The 20,354-nt window shown below is 46.9% G+C and overlaps 1 protein-coding gene across 22 annotated transcripts in view; it reads left to right on the forward strand.

The window, feature by feature from the left end:
- The window catches only part of R3HDM2 (R3H domain containing 2), a 162,591-nt gene extending 143,745 nt beyond the window's left edge, over window positions 1-18,846 (forward strand). For 14 of the 22 annotated variants that reach the window (XM_047742737.1, XM_047742736.1, XM_047742738.1 and 11 more), the window contains 11 exons: window positions 3,500-3,601; window positions 5,729-5,971; window positions 6,514-6,640; window positions 6,908-7,068; window positions 7,547-7,701; window positions 9,208-9,308; window positions 14,558-14,727; window positions 15,347-15,494; window positions 16,433-16,530; window positions 16,870-16,954; window positions 17,946-18,846. In XM_047742737.1, coding sequence (XP_047598693.1) covers window positions 3,500-3,601; window positions 5,729-5,971; window positions 6,514-6,640; window positions 6,908-7,068; window positions 7,547-7,701; window positions 9,208-9,308; window positions 14,558-14,727; window positions 15,347-15,494; window positions 16,433-16,530; window positions 16,870-16,954; window positions 17,946-18,286 — 1,731 coding nt within the window. In that variant the 3' untranslated portion in view covers window positions 18,287-18,846. The remainder of the gene's footprint in view (window positions 1-3,499; window positions 3,602-5,728; window positions 5,972-6,513; window positions 6,641-6,907; window positions 7,069-7,546; window positions 7,702-9,207; window positions 9,309-14,557; window positions 14,728-15,346; window positions 15,495-16,432; window positions 16,531-16,869; window positions 16,955-17,945) is intronic. The other 8 variants (XM_047742729.1, XM_047742733.1, XM_047742745.1 and 5 more) reach the window with 1 other exon arrangement.
- Window positions 18,847-20,354: the final 1,508 nt, after the last annotated feature.

Genomic DNA, 20,354 nt, shown 5'->3' on the forward strand with positions numbered 1-20,354 from the left:
TTTTGTTCACTGTGTCCACAGATGGAACTTGAAGAGATCACAGCTCCCACCATAACTGACTGAATGTGTTCATGGGACTGTTGAGCCCTAAACACATATTTATGAGTCGGGGTTTGAAGAAAGGAAATATACTCAGGACTCCTGCCATACATATGCTGTGAGGCTCAGAACTCCCCAAAGTTGTCTTTGTTTCCCCTGCCATGAAAGAGCTCTTTCTCCTTCTGTTGCTGGACTGATAGAGGTTGATTCCAAGTAGGGTTTGGGTGAAGTTTTGTTTCCGTGGAGATCAAACAAGTCATCGGCATCAGAATCAGTCCCTATTCTAGACTAGAACGTTCATGTTCTGGTTTAAGTCTCCTTAATACTCTGAGGAAAGCTGCACTGAGGGCTTCACTTTCACCCTTCTCCCTGTGAGTAGAGCTGCCCAGGAGTGGAGCCCATCCTGTGTCCTGGCGTGTCTCTGGTGGCGCTGTCTGCTAGTGGGAAGCCCATGTCTACACTCCACTGCCACAGTGTTTCTCATTTTAGCTCCCAGACTCCCTCACCTCCGTGCTCACTTAGTCCCACTTGGCCTCAGATCTGTCTCTTCCATAGGTAAAGCAAGCAAATCACAGACACTCATTCCCCAAAAACTGGAAAATAGACTGGAAGGAGCCCAGGATGGCCCAGTACTGCCACATTCTGATATTGTGATGATCTGGGAACCCTGCTTTGTATCTTAATGTAACCCACATGCAGATCATCCCAGGCCTTTCTCTTGGTCCCTAAATCATTTTCTCTGTAGTCCTGACTTCCATTCTTGTTCTACCACCATCTACCTCATTAAGTCCCATTCTTACCAGCTTACCTCCCTCCATACTGAAGTGTGCCATGTGTGTGCTTTCCCTGACGGGTCTTCATTCAGACCTGGAAGTGGGCACGCCTCTCTCTGGCTGTCTCCTACTGCATTTTGGTGTGTGCATCTCTTGTCTAAGGTCGCAATATTTGCATTTTCTAAAATGTTTGTATTTTAATACAGCCTTGCTCCCTTTTCTCCTTCTTTTGGTCTTCATCTGCCTCCTCCTTCCACCCATATGTAGAAACAGACAACAAAAGAGGGAGGAGATTAAAGAGACTAGAGAATAACCATTTGGGGCTGAAAGAACTTTAGAGTGTCTAGGTGACTGGCCCTAAATCCCAAACTTTTACTTATTCTGGCCCTGCTTCTGGATCACGAGGGCCAATGGGTCAGTCATGGGTACTGACTGGTCTCCTGCAGGATGTCCAGTACTAGTTAGGACCTGAAGGTTGGAGACAGGGGAGCATTATTTGTTACAGAGATTCTGTTCCCTCAGAAATTTGTAGCAAGAGGCATTTGCACCAGACCTTTGCACAGTGCTGGCTGAACTATGCTAAACTTTCCATTCTTGGCAGGCTTCTGCTGTCAGAACAGACCTCCCTGTTATGTGTCAGTAGAACACATGAAACCAAGCAGTGAGGCCGAGTATTAAAGGACCAGTGGCTACCTTTTGCTTTCTTCACCTAAGGTGGCGCGGGACTTCTTGAGGAAGAGCCCTCTGGGAGTCTAGTCAGGCAGCCTGGAGCCAGTGATCTAACCCAGAATTCACCAGCAGGTGGCAGTCATAGCCCTCAGGGCCAATCTTTGGCTTCCCCACGGTTTTTTGGAAGTTCCCTAGCCGTGGAGTTTGAGATTCTCTGAGAATCTGTAGCTCTGTAGCTGAGAATAGTGGTGGAAAAACTTAAAAATAGCACCGAGACCCGTACTTTAACCACTACCCTTTCTCAGTCAGAATAGGCCTAAGAGAGGAGCATCATTTCTTCCTTTTTTTTTTTTTTTTTTAAACTCAGAACTCACAAATGTGAAGAAACAGGCAGCTATACCTACGGCCACCTCTCCGCCCCCAGAGGATATAAGACCTGAAGCACAATAGATCCTCTCCCGAGAGAAAGAAGAGGATTAGGGTAATAGAAAATGGGCTTAAAAGCTACCAGCACAAGTAGCTCATGCTGAGCAGCCTGTTATATTTGAAATGGCTCTGGTTTACAGGCATGAGGGCTGCTGGGAAAGCTGGGAGTCTATCACAGGGCCTGCAGCATCTCCCCCAGGTCACACAGTGGATTCTCGGTAGCTTTTTCCTAACCAAGATGATTTAGATTTTATTAATCCAGGTAACAGGAGCATTCTCTGTTTTGGACATCTTCTAATTCCTGGATTCTGCCTCTAGAACTATTAGTTCCCTTTGTGAAACAGTCTCCCCTGAGGTATATGTCAAGAGATGATATTGATACCTTGGGTCCCCATACTTCTAAATTTGAAAGGAGGGTAGAGAGTCATACAAACAAAACAATGTTTTTATAATAATATTTAACTTCTTCCTTTACCTGCTCCCTACTGTTAGAGTGGACTGGAAAGAATACATGTCAGGCCAAACTAGGTTCCCATCCACCTCTGCTGCATTAGCTGTGTGATCCTGGAGGCGTGACTAAATTCCTCTGAGCCTTACAATCTTAACTGCAAATACAAGTTATCACATCTGCCTATGGATTATTATGAGTCTGTAATGAGATACGTATGTAAATGAGACAGTGTATATTAATGTTATTTCCCCCACCCCTTCCTAGCCTCTCTCCTTTCTCCCACCCCATCTACCACCAGGGGCTAAGGCTGGAGAACTGATTCTCCAGGAGAGGTGATTGAAATGGCTGGAGGGGAAGAAGAGAGAGAAAAAAGAACTTCCCATTAGTTGGTTTAGAAAACATCATGTTCCTCATAAACAAATCTTCCTGCTTGAGGCTAGTGAAGGGACTGAAGGAACAAAATCTACAGTAAAGCTATTTATATTTTATTCCAAATCTCTCCCCGTTTTGTTACGGGGGCGTTTTTCATACTGCCCTCACAGCCTGGAGGAACACAGAACAATGACAGAGCAGGAGGAAATAGCTGGAACCAGGCATGAACTGGCTGTTTTTTTCCTTCCCTGCCCTTGGGAGGGAGACGATCCCTTGTGAATGAGCACTTCCTCGGGGAGTGCTTTGGTGTGAAATCAGGGGCTTGGCTGGGAAAGCTGAACCAGACCTTGGATAACCTCTCCTACAGAAGCAGGAATCCCTTCTCAAGTGGGCATTCAAGGAAGGTTAGGATCATGCTCCCCAGGAATCGTGTGTTCAGAAAAAGTGCTTTGGGAAAAGCTGTGTTTGGAATTCTAAGATTGCTCACAGCAGCTGCAGAGTTCTGAGCAGCTAACGGGGTGCAGCATGCCCTGCCACGGGTGTCTCCTGAAGGAGAAATTGCTTGTTTGCCAGAGATGCCAAAGCCATCAGCTATCCTGGGCTTGCTCTCCAGTCTGCTCAGCAACCTCGCTATTCACGTGACATTTTTTTAATGATTAACCTTGTTGTTCCTCCCCTTTCCCTCCCTGCCTCTGCTCCCCTCCCCCTACCTCTCCCTGTACCTCCCTTTTCTCTTTCCTGTTCCACATGCCTCTCTGCTGGTCCACAGCCAGTCCCGGCTCTGCAGCCCTCTCCGCAGCCTGTTCAGTTCTCTCCAGGCTCCTGTCCCCAAGTCCTTCTGCCAGTCTCTCCGCCCCAGCAGTACAATATGGTATAAACTCTGTTCCCCTCTATGTTATGTCCATGTGTGACCTGTATCTGTGGTATGTCTGTGGGGTCCATCTGGGACAAAGTAATTGCGCTTTCTGGAGGGCCATGTTAAAAGGCGTTTCTTCTTAAGCAAAGGACTAGCACAGGCTGAGCTATATTCCATTGTCATGGCCTCATCACAGCACTTTAGGCATCAGAAGATGCCTAAGTATAAGACAGATAGGAGCACTGAGTTTCAGGAGGGGGACAAAATGGGATGTTGCTCTAACCTGGGCTCCTCATCGCTCTCCTGTATGCATCCTTCATCTCATCCCCTCTCTGGACGTGTATGAACTCGCAGAACCCAGTTTATCTTGTATAGGCTGGTTTTCTATAATTTCTTTTGAAGATAAAAGCACAATTGCAGATTTCTCTGGCATCACTGGTTAAAAACTTAAAATGTTCCTCTACCTTACTGTGTTATTTTATATTAAAAAAATAGCCACTTCCAGTGCATAGCACATGGTGTTTTAATTGTTTGTACCCTCACTACAAATCCTGTGAAGGCCTAATTTACTTCATAGTTGTTAACTTCTATCATGATTATGAGAGCCCTGGTTTTGTGTGTGTGTGTGTGTGTGTGTGTGTGTGAATCACATGGTCTGATTTTTCACTAGAATCCCCTCTTTCCTTCCACCTCTCATCTCCATTCTGAAAAGTTCTGGAATATGGTCCTCAAAATAATCTGCAGTCTAGTCCTCTTATCTATCCCTGTCCACTAAGGTAGCAAAACAGCTAACTTGAAGATCAGATTCCTGAAAATTAAGTGAAACCATAGGAAAGCATTGTCATTTATTTCTACTAGTTTGTTTTTCAAAAGAAGTCCTGCTCTTACGCTTGCCTGAGTGTGTGTGCATGTGCCTCTGCATGCGTGTGTGTATGAGTGTGTGTGTGTGTGAATTACTGTCCAGGAAGCAGAAGGAACAGGGAAGCTAACAAGTTCTGACCTATCATCATGTAAGTGAGAGGTGGAACACCGTCCATCCCTCTTGCTGCTTAGAGAAGAGGGCTGAGAGAGGAGGCAATTACAGACGAGCCTGTCAGTCTCCTTGCCCTCCAGCTTGGCCACTCAGCCTGGCCTCCTTTCAGAGGTGAGAATTGGAAGTGGTTCCTGAAGGGCAGGAGAAGTCTAGGCAAGTGTCAGAGAACAGAGGTGGAAATGACCTCGAGAGGAGGGAGGAAGGAGATAAACAGCAGGAGGGGGAGCCCACTAGTCCTTTGACTGGATAGGCAAAGCTGGGTAGCCACATGAACCTAGCCATCCCTAGTCCACTCAAGGTGTTATCTAGGTCCTTTATTATAAAAACAGGATCTATGGGAACATAAAGCCTTTTGTATGGTTAGAGACATGAGGGAGGCACAGGAAATGGAGAAGGATTTAACAATCTTTTTTTAACCCTAATTAGTTTGTCCTATCTTTCCTATATATATAGAAAGTTGTGTTTTTGCTCCCATCTCTCCAGGACTAATTCTGATTAAAGTCATAGTGAGAGTGGCCATTGTCATCTCACATGTGGTAAGGAGTCTTATTCTGGAGTTGGGCCTCAGACACCCCTTCAGTTAATAGCAGGGTTGTTGGTTTTTTTTTTTTTTAAGATTTTATTTATTTATTTGACAGAGAGGGAGATCACAAGTAGGCAGAGAGGCAGGCAGAGAGAGAAGGGGAAGCAGGCTTCCTGCTGAGCAGAGAGAGCCTGATTCGGGGCTCTATCCCAGGACCCTGAGATCATGACCTGATCCGAAGGCAGAGACTTTAACCCACTGAGCCACCCAGGCACCCCTAATAGTTTTTTTTTTTTTTTAAGACTTTATTTTTAAATATCTCTATACCCAGTGTGGGGCTTGAACTCACAACTCTGAGATCAAGAGACTGAGCCAGTCAGGCACCCCCAGCTCACAGCAGTTTAAAAACACCACATGACAGAGGCTTAGGGCTAAAAACTGCCTCCCAGGGAATGGAGACAGGAGTATCCCAAATTGGTGTAAATAAAGAAGCCTAGAGAGGGGGTTGCTCTGTCTTTGTGTTGAAGCCAAATACAGGGGGCTTAATATGACTTGAGTCCTCAAGTCTCCCTTGCTGTCTCAACAGGCAGAGGACCTCAGCAACCCCTTTGGACAAATGAGCCTTAGCCGCCAAGGTTCTACTGAAGCAGCTGACCCATCCTCAGCTCTGTTCCAGCCCCCGCTTATCTCCCAGCACCCCCAGCAGACTAGCTTCATTATGGCGTCTACGGGACAGCCCCTCCCCACGTCCAGCTATTCCCCTTCTAGTCATGCGCCACCTACTCAGCAAGTTCTGCCGCCCCAGGGCTACATGCAGCCCCCTCAACAGGTGAGCAGCACGGGCTCCCAGCTTAAACCACTAAGTCAGTTTGTCCACTATTAATAATCTTTCTTTCTTCATCTAGTTTATGTAGATCAGAGGGGATACCTGTCCCCACTTCCATTTCCCCACTTTGCACTTGAGTGTTGTCTTTCTAGCCAGAAGGTCATCCTTCTGTATAACAGAAATCATTCCTGTTCTGTTTCAAACTTGTATATAATGTTGCAATTGCAGGTCCAAAAACATCCCTATTTACAGATTTCTCGCCATTGGTGCTGAAGCATTTATTGATTTATTGGTTTAAAGATTTTTTTTATTTGGGGGGGTGGAGTGGGACAGAGGGAGAGAAAGAATCTCAAGCAGGCGCTGTGCTGAGTGCAGAGCCCAACTCGGGCTTGATCTCACAACCCTGAGATTATAACTTGAGCTGAAATCAAGAGTCAGGTGTTTAACTGACTAAGCCACCTAGGCTCCCAGACCCTGATGCATAGTGGCGATGTTGGGGTTGAATTTAAGGGAGCATCTCACATATCTGTTTCCTCTCACCATAGATCCAGGTTTCTTACTATCCCCCTGGACAGTATCCTAATTCCAACCAGCAATACCGACCTCTGTCTCACCCGGTGGCCTACAGCCCCCAACGTGGTCAGCAGCTGCCTCAGCCATCCCAGCAGCCTGGTAAGAGGAACTGCTGGGGTAGGGGAGCAGTAAATAGGGGAAGGGCAGAGACTGGGACAAAGACAAGAAGTACCTTCCTTGGTTTTGGTTTTGGTTTTGGTTTTGGTTTTGTTTTTTAAAAGGCACAGGAATGATTAGTCCCAAGAGGGACCTAGGATCTCCAGAAAAAGAAAAGGTGAAATAGGAGAAAGAAAATTATTGAGCGAGTGTGACCTCCTAAACATTGCTGAGACATGCTAATGTCTTCTCTGCCTTGCCTGTCCCTAGGTTTACAGCCCATGATGCCTAACCAGCAGCAGGCGGCTTACCAAGGCATGATTGGGGTCCAGCAGCCACAGAACCAGGGCCTGCTCAGCAACCAGAGGAGCAGCATGGGGGGCCAGATGCAAGGCCTGGTGGTTCAGTACACTCCACTGCCTTCTTACCAAGTGGGTGCATTCAGCACTGGGAAAGATCACCCAGTCCTTGGGATGAGGAAAAGGAGGACAGTCTCCCATGTCATCCAGTGTGACAACTCCGACACTAAAATACCGTTCACTTTCCCCCTAGATTTTGTAGGTGTTTTTCCTCTGAGAGAAAGCCCAGAGAGTCTGAGAAGATGGTCTTTATTTAAATTGTTTGGTCTTTATTATACAGCCGTGCCAATGAGTATATAGCCCAGAAAACTAGGATCTAAAGGAAGTCAGGCTCCTTTCTCTACATCAGATGCCCAAGGGAGGTGTTTGGAAAAGAGGGAAGTGCAGAAAGCTCTGTACGCATTTTCTTTAGGCAGATGAGGAGAGTAGGAGGAGTCTGTAAAGGTAGGGAAGGAAGTCAGTGTCCTGGTCTGGTGATGACTTACTTGGCCATTCTCTGGATGAGCTCATTAGGAGTACAAGTGGTCATTCTCTTCTTATCTCTACCCAGGTCCCAGTGGGTAATGACTCGCAAAATGTGGTCCAGCCGCCTTTCCAGCAACCCATGCTGGTCCCTGCGAGCCAGTCTGTGCAAGGGGGCCTCCCGGCAGGGGGCGTACCAGTGTACTACAGCGTGATCCCACCCGCTCAGCAGAACGGTACGAGGTGAGGACTCCCAGAGAGTTGGGGCACATCTCCCATAGACCTTCTGCAACTTTCCAGTGACCTAAGAAAAGAAGGGCAGGGGTTAAGATTCCAGTGGTGCCCTAAAGCAGGTAGACTATGAGGGAGTTCATTCTTCTTTTCTCCTTACTGTTTTGACATTTGAATAAGACCTGATCAGCAGAAAAAAAAGTTCCTGCTTCAGAGACAAAGGCTTTATGATGTCCCCAGTTTTTTTGTTTTTCTTACCAGTTTTTCAAATCAGTGCGATTTAGAATTATGGTATAAAGACTGCTCATCATTAAAAGAGGCAATTTGGAGTATATATATATATGTAAATTTTTCTGTGTACCTCTGTTTATATCCATGGATGAATCTCAGTCTATTTCTGTGTGTCTGCTTATATGTGTGTCTATATATATATATACTATTATATATATATATAATAGTATAGGTTACAGCTGATAGAATTTTAGAGGTCAAAGCCACCTTAGAAATATTTAGTCCAGGGGCGCCTGGGTGGCTCAGTGGGTTGAGCCTCTGCCTTCAGCTCAGGTCATGGTCTCAGGGTCTTGCGACTGAGCCCCACATTGAGCTCGCTCCTCAGTGGGGAGCCTGCTTCCCCCTCTCTCTCTGCCTGCCTCTCTGCCTACTTGTGATCTCTCTCTCTCTCTGTCAAATAAATAAATAGATAGAAATATTTTTATTTCCTTTTATTTTTTATTCTAATATTAGAATAAAATAATTATTTTATATTATTTTTATTATATATATATATTATATAAACTAAATAAAATATTTTATTTTTTATTCTTTTTATTTTATTTCCACTCCCCCTTTTTAAATTTTTCTCCCTTCTTTTATAAATGAGAATATTCCAGCTAGGGAGATTAAGAAACTTACTCAAAGTCAACCAGCTAGTTAGAAGTAGAGCTGGAACTAGAAGTCAAGTCTGGGCCTACCTATATGTATGTCTGTGTTTCTCACAGTGTGTATGTTCACTTCTCTTTTTGTATGTATGTCTCCGTGTTACCATGAGTACTGGGGGTAATTCCCCCTTGGTCTTTTGGTAACTCTGTTTGCCATTGTGTAAATATCCTCAGTCAGACATCTTAGTTTTTTTTCACCCATCTCGTTTGGCACTGTATGTCTGTTTCTTGGCACTTTGTGTTTTTCAGACTGTGTTGTGTGTATGTGCATGCGCACGCGTGTGTACATGTGCACGTGTGTATGTGTCTGGTGTTTCCACACTGTTGGGAAGAGCATGTGTCACTAACATTCCATCTGTAGCACTGATTAGCAGCTTCCTAATTGAAAGATGATCAAGTACAAATATATATAATTACTTTGAACTGATGAGTGATTTAGAAATTGCACAGCAATTGGTCTGGGATGACTGGCTGCTGCCTGGTGCTTCCCACAGGGGAGGCCCGGAAAGCAGCAGCTGTTTGCCAGGAGCTGTGCTCCTCCCTCTCCCACTTTAACCCTACTCTCTTTTCCACCCCTCAGCCCTTCTGTGGGGTTTCTGCAACCTCCCGGCACTGAGCAGTACCAGATGCCTCAGTCTCCCTCTCCCTGCAGTCCACCACAGATGCCACAGCAGTACTCAGGTAAGAGGATAAAGAACTGGAGATCTTGGGTACCAGCCAGAGTAAACAGTGCTAAAGGGATTGTGCTCTAGAGCCAGGAACGACAAGACAGTTCAGGGATTGGCTCTGTTTCCAGTGTCGTGCCACCATGAGGAAAGACCAGGGTCCTTACTGGTGTTTTCCAAGGGTGCTGAAGTTGACCTCTTGAGAGGTAAGGCTGGTTGCCCTGTCTCCATCCCCGGGAAGCCACATCCTTGATTGGGTTTCTTGTTTTCTTTCTTTCTTAATTTTTTTTTCCTCCCTGAATCCAGCATTACACTCACTGCTCTCATGCCTTTGAGACATGAAGGTGTTTACTTCTGTCTGTTGCACTCATTCTTCCTATAGACAGCTTACTTTTCTGTTGGGAGTGTGAGGGAGGCCGATAAAATGCTTTTTTTAAGTCATATCTTAGATTTGTTTGGCAATTTTTTCATATATGCTCACATACATTGTGTCATTTTAATTCTCACCACACCTCTGTGAAGACGAGATTTAAGACTTGAAGAGGATAAATGACTTGCCTGAAATCAAAATCCTAGACCTTGAACTTGGGTCTTTTGCTTCTTCATAACCCATCCTGCACCCTCAATATCACACCTTCAACAGGTCTCTGTACTCTTTTCCTTTCCCTCCAGTGGGAAAGAAATGACTATCATGTCAATAGCTAAAGACCATCTTTGAAGCAGCCACTATCAGGTGAATAGGCTGATGCCACGCAGCCTCTCACTTTCCGCCTTTGCCAGGAATTCTCCCAACACCCTGTTTGTAGCCCTTTCACCACACCCTGGCATAGCATTACACTGCAGCTAAAGCAGCTTCAGAGGTTCTCCAGCCCGGGGCCAGGGTGGGGGGGGGGGGGTTGAGAGGTGGTATCTTTTTTTTTTTAAACGATTTTATTTATTTGACAAACAGAGATCACAAGTAGGCAGAGAGGCAGGCAGAGGTGGGGGAGGGGAAGCAGGCTCCCCGCTGAGCAGAGAGCCAGATGCAGGGCTTGATCCCAGGACCCTGGGATCATGGCCTGAGCCAAAGGCAGAGGCTTTAACCCACTGAGCCACCCAGGCGCCCCTCACCTAAGATTTTTTGTGCTCTGGTATTAAATGCTGTGGAGTGGATTCCAGAATTAGTCTTGCTCATAAGACATGATCAGTTCTTACGTTCCAAGGAGCAATGACTTCTCCCTTCATTCAGACCAAACATGGCTGTCTCACAGGCTGAGAGGTTTTAAATTCAACAGCCTTTCCCCTTTACTACGTTACTGGTCTCTCCAGCTGTTTCTCTAGTGTCCGCCAGGGCACTTGACCTTGAATTCCCAGCGGGATATGGAAATTGTAGAAATGAGCTCCAAGAACCCCTGTAGCCTCTGGTGGTGGTTGCTACTCCGGGGCATTTTCTCTCTTGTTTGTTAAAACAAGTGTGGGCATGTGCATATGGGTATATTTGTATGTGCATTTTTATGTGAATCCTTAGTGGTATCTCAGTGTATGTATTGGGTCTCTGTGGTTGTATCTCTTCATCTTCAAATACAAGGTCTTTGAATCCAAAACAAAGCAGTGAGAAGAATTTTTTCACCACTTACTCCGGACTTAATGCTAGGTTAAGCCAACTGAACAGCTCTTTTTCTGAAGTTGGCAGCACTAGATGTCTGGGCTGGGATTGAAAGGAGGTCATCTGTGCTCTTCCCAAATCAATAGAACGGATGAAGCCCTCTTCATCTTCTAGTTCCCTTACTTCAGAATCTTCTGTTATATGTCCTTCTTCCAAACTTCCCCGATTGATGGATCTTAGGCTCCTCTGAACTGATCCCTTGTACTTTTCCTGGGTGATGGGACCCTCTGTTCCACCCATGTCACCTAAGAGACCATATTCACCATATCATTGATTTTAAAAGTCTTCAGTCTCTGCTTATGGAATTATAAGAGGAGCTGGAAGAAAAAAACAAGTGCTGCTTCTTCCTTCCTTTCCAGTTTACCCTTTACTGGGAAGATAGAAAGCCAGCATAGCCCACAAGGGCTACTATGTCACCTTCAGAGGACATTCACCCGCCCTTCTCCCATGTAGCAACATGGTCACTTTTCCAAAAATAAAGGCAGGGATTAAGATTGGCTGTTCCTGGAACAACTGTTCTGGCTTATTAATACATTTTTGTAGTTGTCCATTGTACCCCCAGGCCTAGACCTTAATTCCTCCACTGTGATATTAGACAGCACTATAACCCCAGGAAACACTTTTCTTCCCACTGAAATGATGGCCCACAGCCCTTGAGGTTTCTCCAGAGGAGCTTGTCTGCGGAGGAGGCACACCAGACATGAAATGGCAGTGATACACACAGGACTCCCCGCTCACAGTGACACAGCGCCTTGGCCAGAGTGACATAGGTACAGAGATAGCCTCTCACAGACTTACTGGCTCATTTTGTAGCTGAAGGGATTCCAAAGCGAGACAAGCACTTTCCTCTCCCACTCACTGAAGATATTCCTTTCCTTCCCCAAAAAAGGAGAAAAACACTAAGATACTATTGGATTGTATCCTGTAATATGGGAGAGATGCCTGTGGATATTATTTTTCTGGACATTCCTTTCCATAGATTTGATTCCTCATGGTAAGAAAGAAGGCTTATCAGTCTTCTATCTCAGTGATTTAGGGAAAAAAAAAACAAAACTAAACAAAAACCAATTCTGCTAGACATAAATGTCATCTGTTTGTATTTATGCGGTTTGCTCTGCCCAATCGACCTTTCTGCCCAGGTTTAATGATGCCACTTAAAAAGCCATTCACACGTCCCCTCTCCTTTCAGAGCTTTCAGGCTGAAATTGATTTCCTTATTCAACCCCGTTCTCCCCCTTCCCACTTCAACCCAGGCTCCTTCCCCCAACCTGATTACATGGAAGTGCTGTCACTAGGTAGTGGGGTGGTTTTTCTCTTCTTTCTCTTCTTTCTTTCTTTTTTTTTTTTTTTTTATTGCCACGTCCATTAAGAAGTAATGACAGTTCAGCAGTTAACGGATGCCACCTGCTTTTGGCTTGAGGAAGAGAAGCATAAAAATCAGCTCATGGGCGGTGTAATGCTATGTGTCCCGGCTCAGTGAAAGAACAGTGCTCCAGGCCAGCGGGGGAGGGCTCAGTGTGAGGAGGACCAAGGCTGGGACTGAAACCCTAGCTTTGGTTTTGTCGGGATCAGAGAAAATAATATGAAGACTTTGTTCTCTTTCCCCCTACCCTTGAGCCCTCTAATAGCTCCTTATGGCTACATGTTGGTATTAGAAAGAGCTTCCACCGCCTTGCTTATGCCTATACCCTACACACTCACATGTTCCCCCCCCACCCTTTCTTGGCCTGAGGCACTAGGCTCAGATTATGAACTGCCTTCTAGAAAGCTGTAGATTTGATTATTTTTGCGTTGGCCCCCTCAGGTAGCAATGAGGTGTTTGAATAAGGTCAATTGCAATTTTGTTGGTAGAGGATGTTGAAGCAGGTGGGGCTCTTTGGATGGGGAAAGAAAATGCCCAGAGCAACTATAGTAAGGGGGGAGTTGTTAAATGTATGACACTCCACAACTATTCGATTTTCTGGTGGCCCTTCTACAAGCCATGCTGATGAATACCCTGTCCCCTGTGGCAGAGGATGGGGAGAGGCGAGCCTGTCGCTCTGAGTATTTGTGCTCTCTGATTAGATGAACTCAGAGGGTGGGGGCCACAAATTGACTGGAGAATAGGGCACGACAGATGCTGTGTCTCCTGAGCTGCTCTCTCAGTCCTCCCGCCGCTTCTTTTCCTTCCCCTTGACCGATGCTACCTGAGAAAAGCAATCATGCTCACTTCTCAGCATGACTGGTGCCCAGGGCAGAGGCTGCAGCATTTTCCGTCCCAGGAAGCAGTGTGACGACGGCGGCAGTGGCAGCCTCAGAGCACTGAGCCATGACAGTGGTAGCACTGCGGCAGGTTTTCAGGCTACCACGGTCCCATTTCTCTCTTGCCACACACACATGGGCTTATCCTGTCCCTCATCAGAGATCTCACCTCAGAGGTCAAGAGCAGATGCTCTGGCTGGGCAGTCCCTTGTGAGGAAGCAGAGCTCCTGCCCGTCCCTCCCAGCAGGGACTGTCATTCAGACTGCTTCTCCCTGGTCCCTTGCCTTGCTTTTCACCATGAAGATGATTCAGGACTTAATGTTCTTTTACATTGAGCTCTTTGCTTCCCCCAGCCTGTGACAGGGTAAGGCTACCCATGGTTGTCTGTGCTAAAACCTCAGGATCACATCCAGTCATCTGAGCCTGTCAGTGAAACCTTCAGAGAGTCTGACCCTCCCACTCAGTTGCCGCTGTCATAGCTCTAATTCAGAACATCATCTTTCTTTTTTCTGTGGCTTTCTAATCCGTCTTCCTGCCTCTGGTCCCTCCCTCCCTTCAGATGTTTTCCATCCAGCCACTTGAGTTAGCTCTATGGAGTTCTGTTCCCAACACCTACAGGATAAAGATCCTTACTAGAAAGTGCTTCAAACTCTGACACCAGCTGTTGACTTAACGTGTGACTCCCTGATAGACTGTCCATCCCGTAAGGGCAAGGACACTTTTGTTTGTTGTACTCCCGAGTACCCAGCGTAGGAACTGGCACATAGTAAATGTTCAGTAAATGTTGAATAAATGAATGAATATATCTCATCTCCTACTTCCCCTACACAATCCCTATGCCTCAGCACCTTGAATTATTTGTCATTTCCCAAACATGACATAGAGTTTCATGCCATTCCCACTTTAAGCAGTTCTTGGCCTGGCTTAGGGTAGCTGTGTGCACTCATCTTCTCCAGAGCAACCAGAGATCACTGACCTATCTGCAGCCATTACTAGAAAAGCCTACACATGCCTGCAGCCCTGGCCCAAGCCCCAGGCTGGGACCTGTACCTTGCCCAGACATTTAAGCAATCTGACCTGGGCATTTGGTAATACCCAACTTTGACAGAATGAAGTAGTTTTCTGCCAAGCATACCAAAGTGCCCCTCACCAGGTGAAGGCCATGGGACCCATGTCTCTTCCACTTACACTATTCACTGGTTTGGTGAGAGGGGAGTCAGACACTAAATCAGCAACTATCTCAGATTCCTGACAAGACACGGTTTAAGTGACCCTGAGGCGAGTGGGTAGATTGCTTATTGGCTTTCACACTCAGGGTTAGTCGGAAGGTCAAAATACAGTTTGAATTGACAACTAATTCCTTTCTTCCTGCGACTCAGGAGTGTCACCTTCTGGACCAGGTGTGGTGGTCATGCAGCTGAATGTCCCTAATGGACCCCAGCCTCCCCAGAACCCATCCATGGTCCAGTGGAGTCACTGTAAATATTACAGCATGGACCAGCGTGGGCAGAAACCTGGAGACCTATACAATCCTGAGAGTAACCCCCAGGTGAGTCCTGCAGCCCAGCATTGTCTTGGCAAGGAGGAGACCAGATTCTTCTCGGAGAATAATCTTTGCCATTGAGTGAGCAGCCTCTTCTACTTGCGTTTCCCTGGGTACTCTTCGGGGGGAATCATAAGAATAGAGGAGAGCATCTGCTTGCAAGGAACCTAAGCTCTAAGGGACACATACTTAAAACACTGTGTCAAAAAATGGATATTAAAATAATACAGATCCGGGCTCCAGCGTGACTCAGTCCATTAAGTATCCGACTCTTGATTTTGGCTCAGGTCATGATCTCAGGATCGTGGGGCTCTGAGTTCAGCAGGGAGCCTACTTGAGATTCTGTACTTCTCTCCCTCTCCTCCTCCCTCTGCTTCTCCCCACTCCACACTCACTCTCCCTCTCTCTCTAAAATAAATAAATAAATAAATATTTTAACAAAATACATTAATTATTAATACACATTAATTAGGGACTGTGGGGGCTGTTGGAAGGAGCAGTCTGACTTTGACAAAGCTCTGCAAGATAAGTTTTCTGAGTGAGATGAATTTTAAGCCAAGCCGTAGGAATGTCCAGAGGGTCATATTTGCTGTATGTATGATATGTGTGCCTCTCTGTCCCACAGGCCAGCACTCAAATGAGCAGCAGCCCCGTCACATCTCCTACCCAGTCTCCAGCACCCTCTCCTGTCACCAGTCTCAGCAATGTCTGCACAGGACTCAGTCCCCTTCCTGTCCTCACACAGTTCCCCCGGCCTGGGGGTCCAGCACAGGGTAAGGGGTTAGAATAGGGCTGGCTGCTGCCCTTCACAGCCCATTCCCAAGTGGGAAGACCCAGGTGGTAGTGTGTTACTTAAGCTTGGAACCAGACCTCAGTTTCCTAATCTGTAAAATGGGATTGATCCAAATAAGATGGAAATAATTTTATCTGTTCCTGTCTTGGCTGTTGCAGCAGTAGTGAAAACCAGATGAGAATGTGGTTTAAAAACTTTAGAGTGCTCTGAAATCTAGCATTTATCAACAATAAAGTAACATTTATGGTGCTTACTATGTACAAAGCATGACTGTAAGTGCTTTGCGTGTCTTGTATTCACTCAGCCTTCAACACTGATGAATAGAAAAGGTACCCAAGCTCTCATTTCCGGTAACAGAGCCAGGATTTGAACCTAGGCGGTTTGGCTCCAAGCCTGTGTTCTTATCCACTCACTGTATTGCCACTCAACAGGAGTCAGACACTTGAGCCCTGGATTTGGGGTAGGAGGATCTATATAAGAAATTCGGGGCACCGGGCTGGCTCAGGCGGTAGAGCATATGACTCTTGATCTCAGGGTTGTGAGCTCAAGCTCCACGTTGGGCATAGAGATTACTTTTTTTAAAAAAGGGGGAGGGAGGAGGGAGGAAGAAAGGAAGGAAAGAAGGAAAGACATTCATAAGGGTCTGTAGGTTTCCCCTAGGGTCTTTCGTCTGCAGTGGACAGAGCCCTTCTTCAAGGGTGAGGGAACTTAAAAGCCTCATTTGCCTGAGATACAGCTGACAGCCGTGGGGTTTAGGAAGAGAGACAACTCTTCAGTCAGTCACCTGGGCACTCCTATCATAGAAAAAGTAGGAAAAGTATGCATTGTTGTCATCGATCTCCAAAGCCCCCTGAAGTCTCATGAAAGTTGTATCATGAAGTTCTAACTCCCAGAAAACCATCTGTCCTTCCTCCCTAGGTGATGGGCGCTACTCCCTCTTGGGCCAGCCATTGCAGTACAATCTGTCTATCTGCCCTCCCTTGCTCCATGGCCAGTCAACTTACACGGTACACCAGGTAAGGGTGTCCACTATCAAACCCCTCTTCTCATCCAGGCCCCTATCTCTGAGCCGTCCCCCTCAACCAGTGGCATGGACCCAGGCGATAGATAGCACATTGAGAATGAATAAAGTAGGAGGGAACTTACCCCTCTCCCATACTCATTCTGCCCACCTGACCCCAGTGCCAAGGGGGAAGGACTCTGTTTTCTCAGTGGCCACTCTGGCCGGTCTGCCTGCCTGGTTGGGCAAGATCCTCAGGGTTGGGTGCTGCTCCTTAATCTTTCAGACAGACATTAGGATGCAAGGCAGTCAATGTTGTTTACCTGGGGTAAGAGTTATCTTTGAAATGTTGAAGGGACAGAGTGGATTGAAGCATGGAAACCGGAGCAAAAGACAAGCACTCAAATCTGCCTCCACTGATCTGGGGACAACAGACGTCGGTGAGTGACAAAATGCTGAATCCGCAAGTGAAGGTGCTCATCCCTCCAGCCTGCCTTACTAGCCTAGGATGAGTGAGAAAAGCCAGTTTAGGGTGTGGAGTAGAAATAGGACCCTTTTGTACTCAAGAGCAAGGAGAAACTGGAGAATTAAAGTGTCTCAGTACTTATCAGGCCATTTCAGGTCTTGGGAAAGGTGATGGTAAAAACTGAGTATAATACAATGGCTGGGGGCGCCTGGGTGGCTCAGTGGGTTAAGCCGCTGCCTTCGGCTCAGGTCATGATCTCAGGGTCCTGGGATCGAGCCCCGCGTCGGGCTCTCTGCTCGGCAGGGAGCCTGCTTCCTCCTCTCTCTCTGCCTGCCTCTCTGCCTGCTTGTGATCTCTCTCTGTCAAATAAATAAATAAAATCTTTAAAAAAAAAAAAATACAATGGCTGGTGTGCTGAGCCTATTAACAGGAGAGTCTTGTGGGAGTGGTCCTGACGCCAGTCTAGGATGTCTGCCTTGGTAGTTCTCCTAGTCCTTTAGCAGAAGCTCGACAAGAGAATGTGGGGGAGTAAACCCCTGCAGGCCTTCCCCACTAGGCATACAAGATCTCTCAGGTTACCCCTATTTGGAGGGGTTTGCTAATAAACAAGGAAAGGCAGGGAAATGGACTTCCCTAGATGATAAGGAAGAGGGATCTCTGGGAAGGGGATGACTGTGGGATATATTTCAGTTTGGGCTACTGACTTGGCACAAGAAATGAGGTGTAGGTCTCCAGACCTGAAGAAATCTGGGATTCTGATCCCCAGTTCCTTCTTGGTCTAAGAGAAGAAAAGTTTTCTTTGTTTCTCCTAGATGCCTAGATGGTGGGGTGTTACACTGATTTGGGGAAGATGGGTGAGGCCAGGCTCTTGAGGACGCTGTTAATAGACTTGATTCGGCTGCAGAATTCTCTGCAGGGACCTCACTAGTCCTCTCATAACCATGTCCTTTCTCCTCCCCTTTCAGTCCTGGGCCGGGTGCTGGAGGTGACAGATCTCCCTGAGGGCATCACTCGGACCGAAGCGGACAAACTCTTCACTCAGCTTGCCATGTCTGGCGCCAAGATCCAGTGGCTCAAGGATGCTCAGGGGCTGCCTGGCGGGGGTGGGGGGGACAACGGTGGGACTGCTGAGAACGGCCGCCATGCAGACCTCGCTGCCTTGTACACCATCGTGGCTGTGTTTCCCAGCCCCCTGGCTGCCCAGAATGCCTCCCTTCGCCTCAACAACTCTGTGAGTCGCTTCAAACTTCGAGTGGCCAAAAAGAACTATGACCTGAGGATCCTGGAGCGAGCCAGCTCCCAATAAACGGAGGAGGGGAAGGCACCAGCGCAGTGGGGGGATGGGGGAGGGGGCCAAGGGATCCCGACAGACCACGGACAGAGGAAGAAGGGAAGGTGACAGACACTGAACTGGAGCCTAAGACAGTGGGGATAAAGATGGAACAGACACACTGGCACTGGACTCCTTCTCACTCCCCTGCCATGGGTCCCCTCTTTTTCCCTGGTTGGCCCCCCCCCTTGCTTCCCTCTCCTTCCCATCCTCTTCTGCCATTTTTTAATCTCTTCTCCCACCATGAAATTAATTTTTTTCATATTTTTTTGGTCAGGTAGATTTGGGAGGGTCCCACACTCCCCTATTCGATCTCCTTACCATCCCAAGCACCCTTTTCATTTCTGGTCTTTATGAATATATTTATATGGACAGAATTAAGAAAAGCAAAATTGATTTCCCCTTCCTCTCACTTCCCCCATCTTGTCTCCCCAAACCCCAAAGAGTTAAAACTTGGGCCTCCCCCCACCTCCCAGAACACTTGTATATTGTTTGTTTGAGGTTTGTGCCACAGTAACAGACAGTATTTAATTGCACATACAGATGTTTGCTGGGTATATTCACTGTAAATTTTATTTAATCTGATTTTTTGTTTGTTTGGGGGGTTACTTGGGGGGAGATTGATTTTGTTTTTAAATATAAAAAAAAAAAAATATGTCACTGGAAGTCAGTCCCTGTTTCTCTGTTGCTGGCTGCCCTGGTGTGGGTGGGGGTTGGAGGTCCTGGGTAGGTACAGTCCCACAGCTATTAGAGGGATCCCATATAGGTTGGGATGGCTTTCCCTAGCTGGCCTATGCACACATACCTTCCTAACAGTATTCCCTCATCCCATTCTCCTCCTTGCCCATAATATTTGGAGAGATGGCTGGGTCTCCAGTGGGACCTTTGTTCTGGGCTCCCCCCACTCTTTCAATAAGTGTGGTTTCATCAAGCACATCAGTTCTCAACTCCAGACCTCTGAGTCCTTATTAGTAAAATAAGAGACTTGGACTAATTAGCTTACCTCTGAGGTTCCTTCACTATGTTAATTCTGTGATACTCATGTAGGGTCCTCATGGCTGTCTGGGGAGGGGTGAGTGAGGTCCAAAACTGGGTTGTGATGGTGGCCTCATACATGTCCAGAATCTGATCTTTTGGAAACTCTTCAGGGCTGGAGGACTTGGGCCTTTTTTTTTTTTTTTTTTTTTTTTTTTAAAGATTTTATTTATTTATTTGACAGAGATCACAAGTAGTCAGAGAGGCAGGCAGAGAGGAGGAAGCAGGCTCCCTGGGGAGCAGAGAGCCCGATGCGGGGCTCGATCCCAGGACCCTGGGATCACGACCTGAGCCGAAGGCAGAGGCTTTAACCCACTGAGCCACCCAGGCGCCCCTTGGGCCTTTCTTTAAAACGAAAGCCATTGTGTTCTGCGTGGCAGGACAGAAGTAGATGTTTCTTTTCTTTTTTTTTTTTTTTTTAAAGATTTTATTTATTTATTTGACAGAGAGAGAGAGATCACAAGCAGGAAGAGAGGCAGGCAGAGAGAGGGGAGGAAGTAGGCTCCCTGCTGAGCAGAGAGCCCGATGCGGGGCTCGATCCCAGGACCCCGAGATCATGACCTGAGCCGAAGGCAGTGAGTGGCTTAACCACTGAGCCACCCAGGCGCCCCCAGAAGTAGATGTTTCTTAGGATAAAAGCTCCATCAATTGAACTTGCAATGCCAAGATGCTGTATTATCCAGGCACACTCAGCAGTCCCTGTCCTGTGCAACTGAAGAAAGGTGAAAAGCAGACATTCCCCACTCTGCATGGATCGAGCTTTTCCTCTCTCTGTCCTCTTGTTGCACAGCCTGTCAGATCGGAGCCATTAGGAGCCATCCAGCAACCCCTATTCAATCTCACCTACCCCTTAAAGAAAAAGAGCAGTGACAGAAATGACAAAGCACATTACCCTGGAAATCTCTTGGGTCTGGGTAGCAGTATCTCTAGCCAGGCTCCTCTGAGGCTTGTCTGACCCAACCTCCAACGTAATCCTTTACTTCTTACAGATACAAGGGATAAAGCAGCA

The sequence above is a fragment of the Lutra lutra genome, chromosome 8 (assembly GCF_902655055.1).
Source record: "Lutra lutra chromosome 8, mLutLut1.2, whole genome shotgun sequence".
Lineage (NCBI taxonomy): Eukaryota > Metazoa > Chordata > Mammalia > Carnivora > Mustelidae > Lutra > Lutra lutra.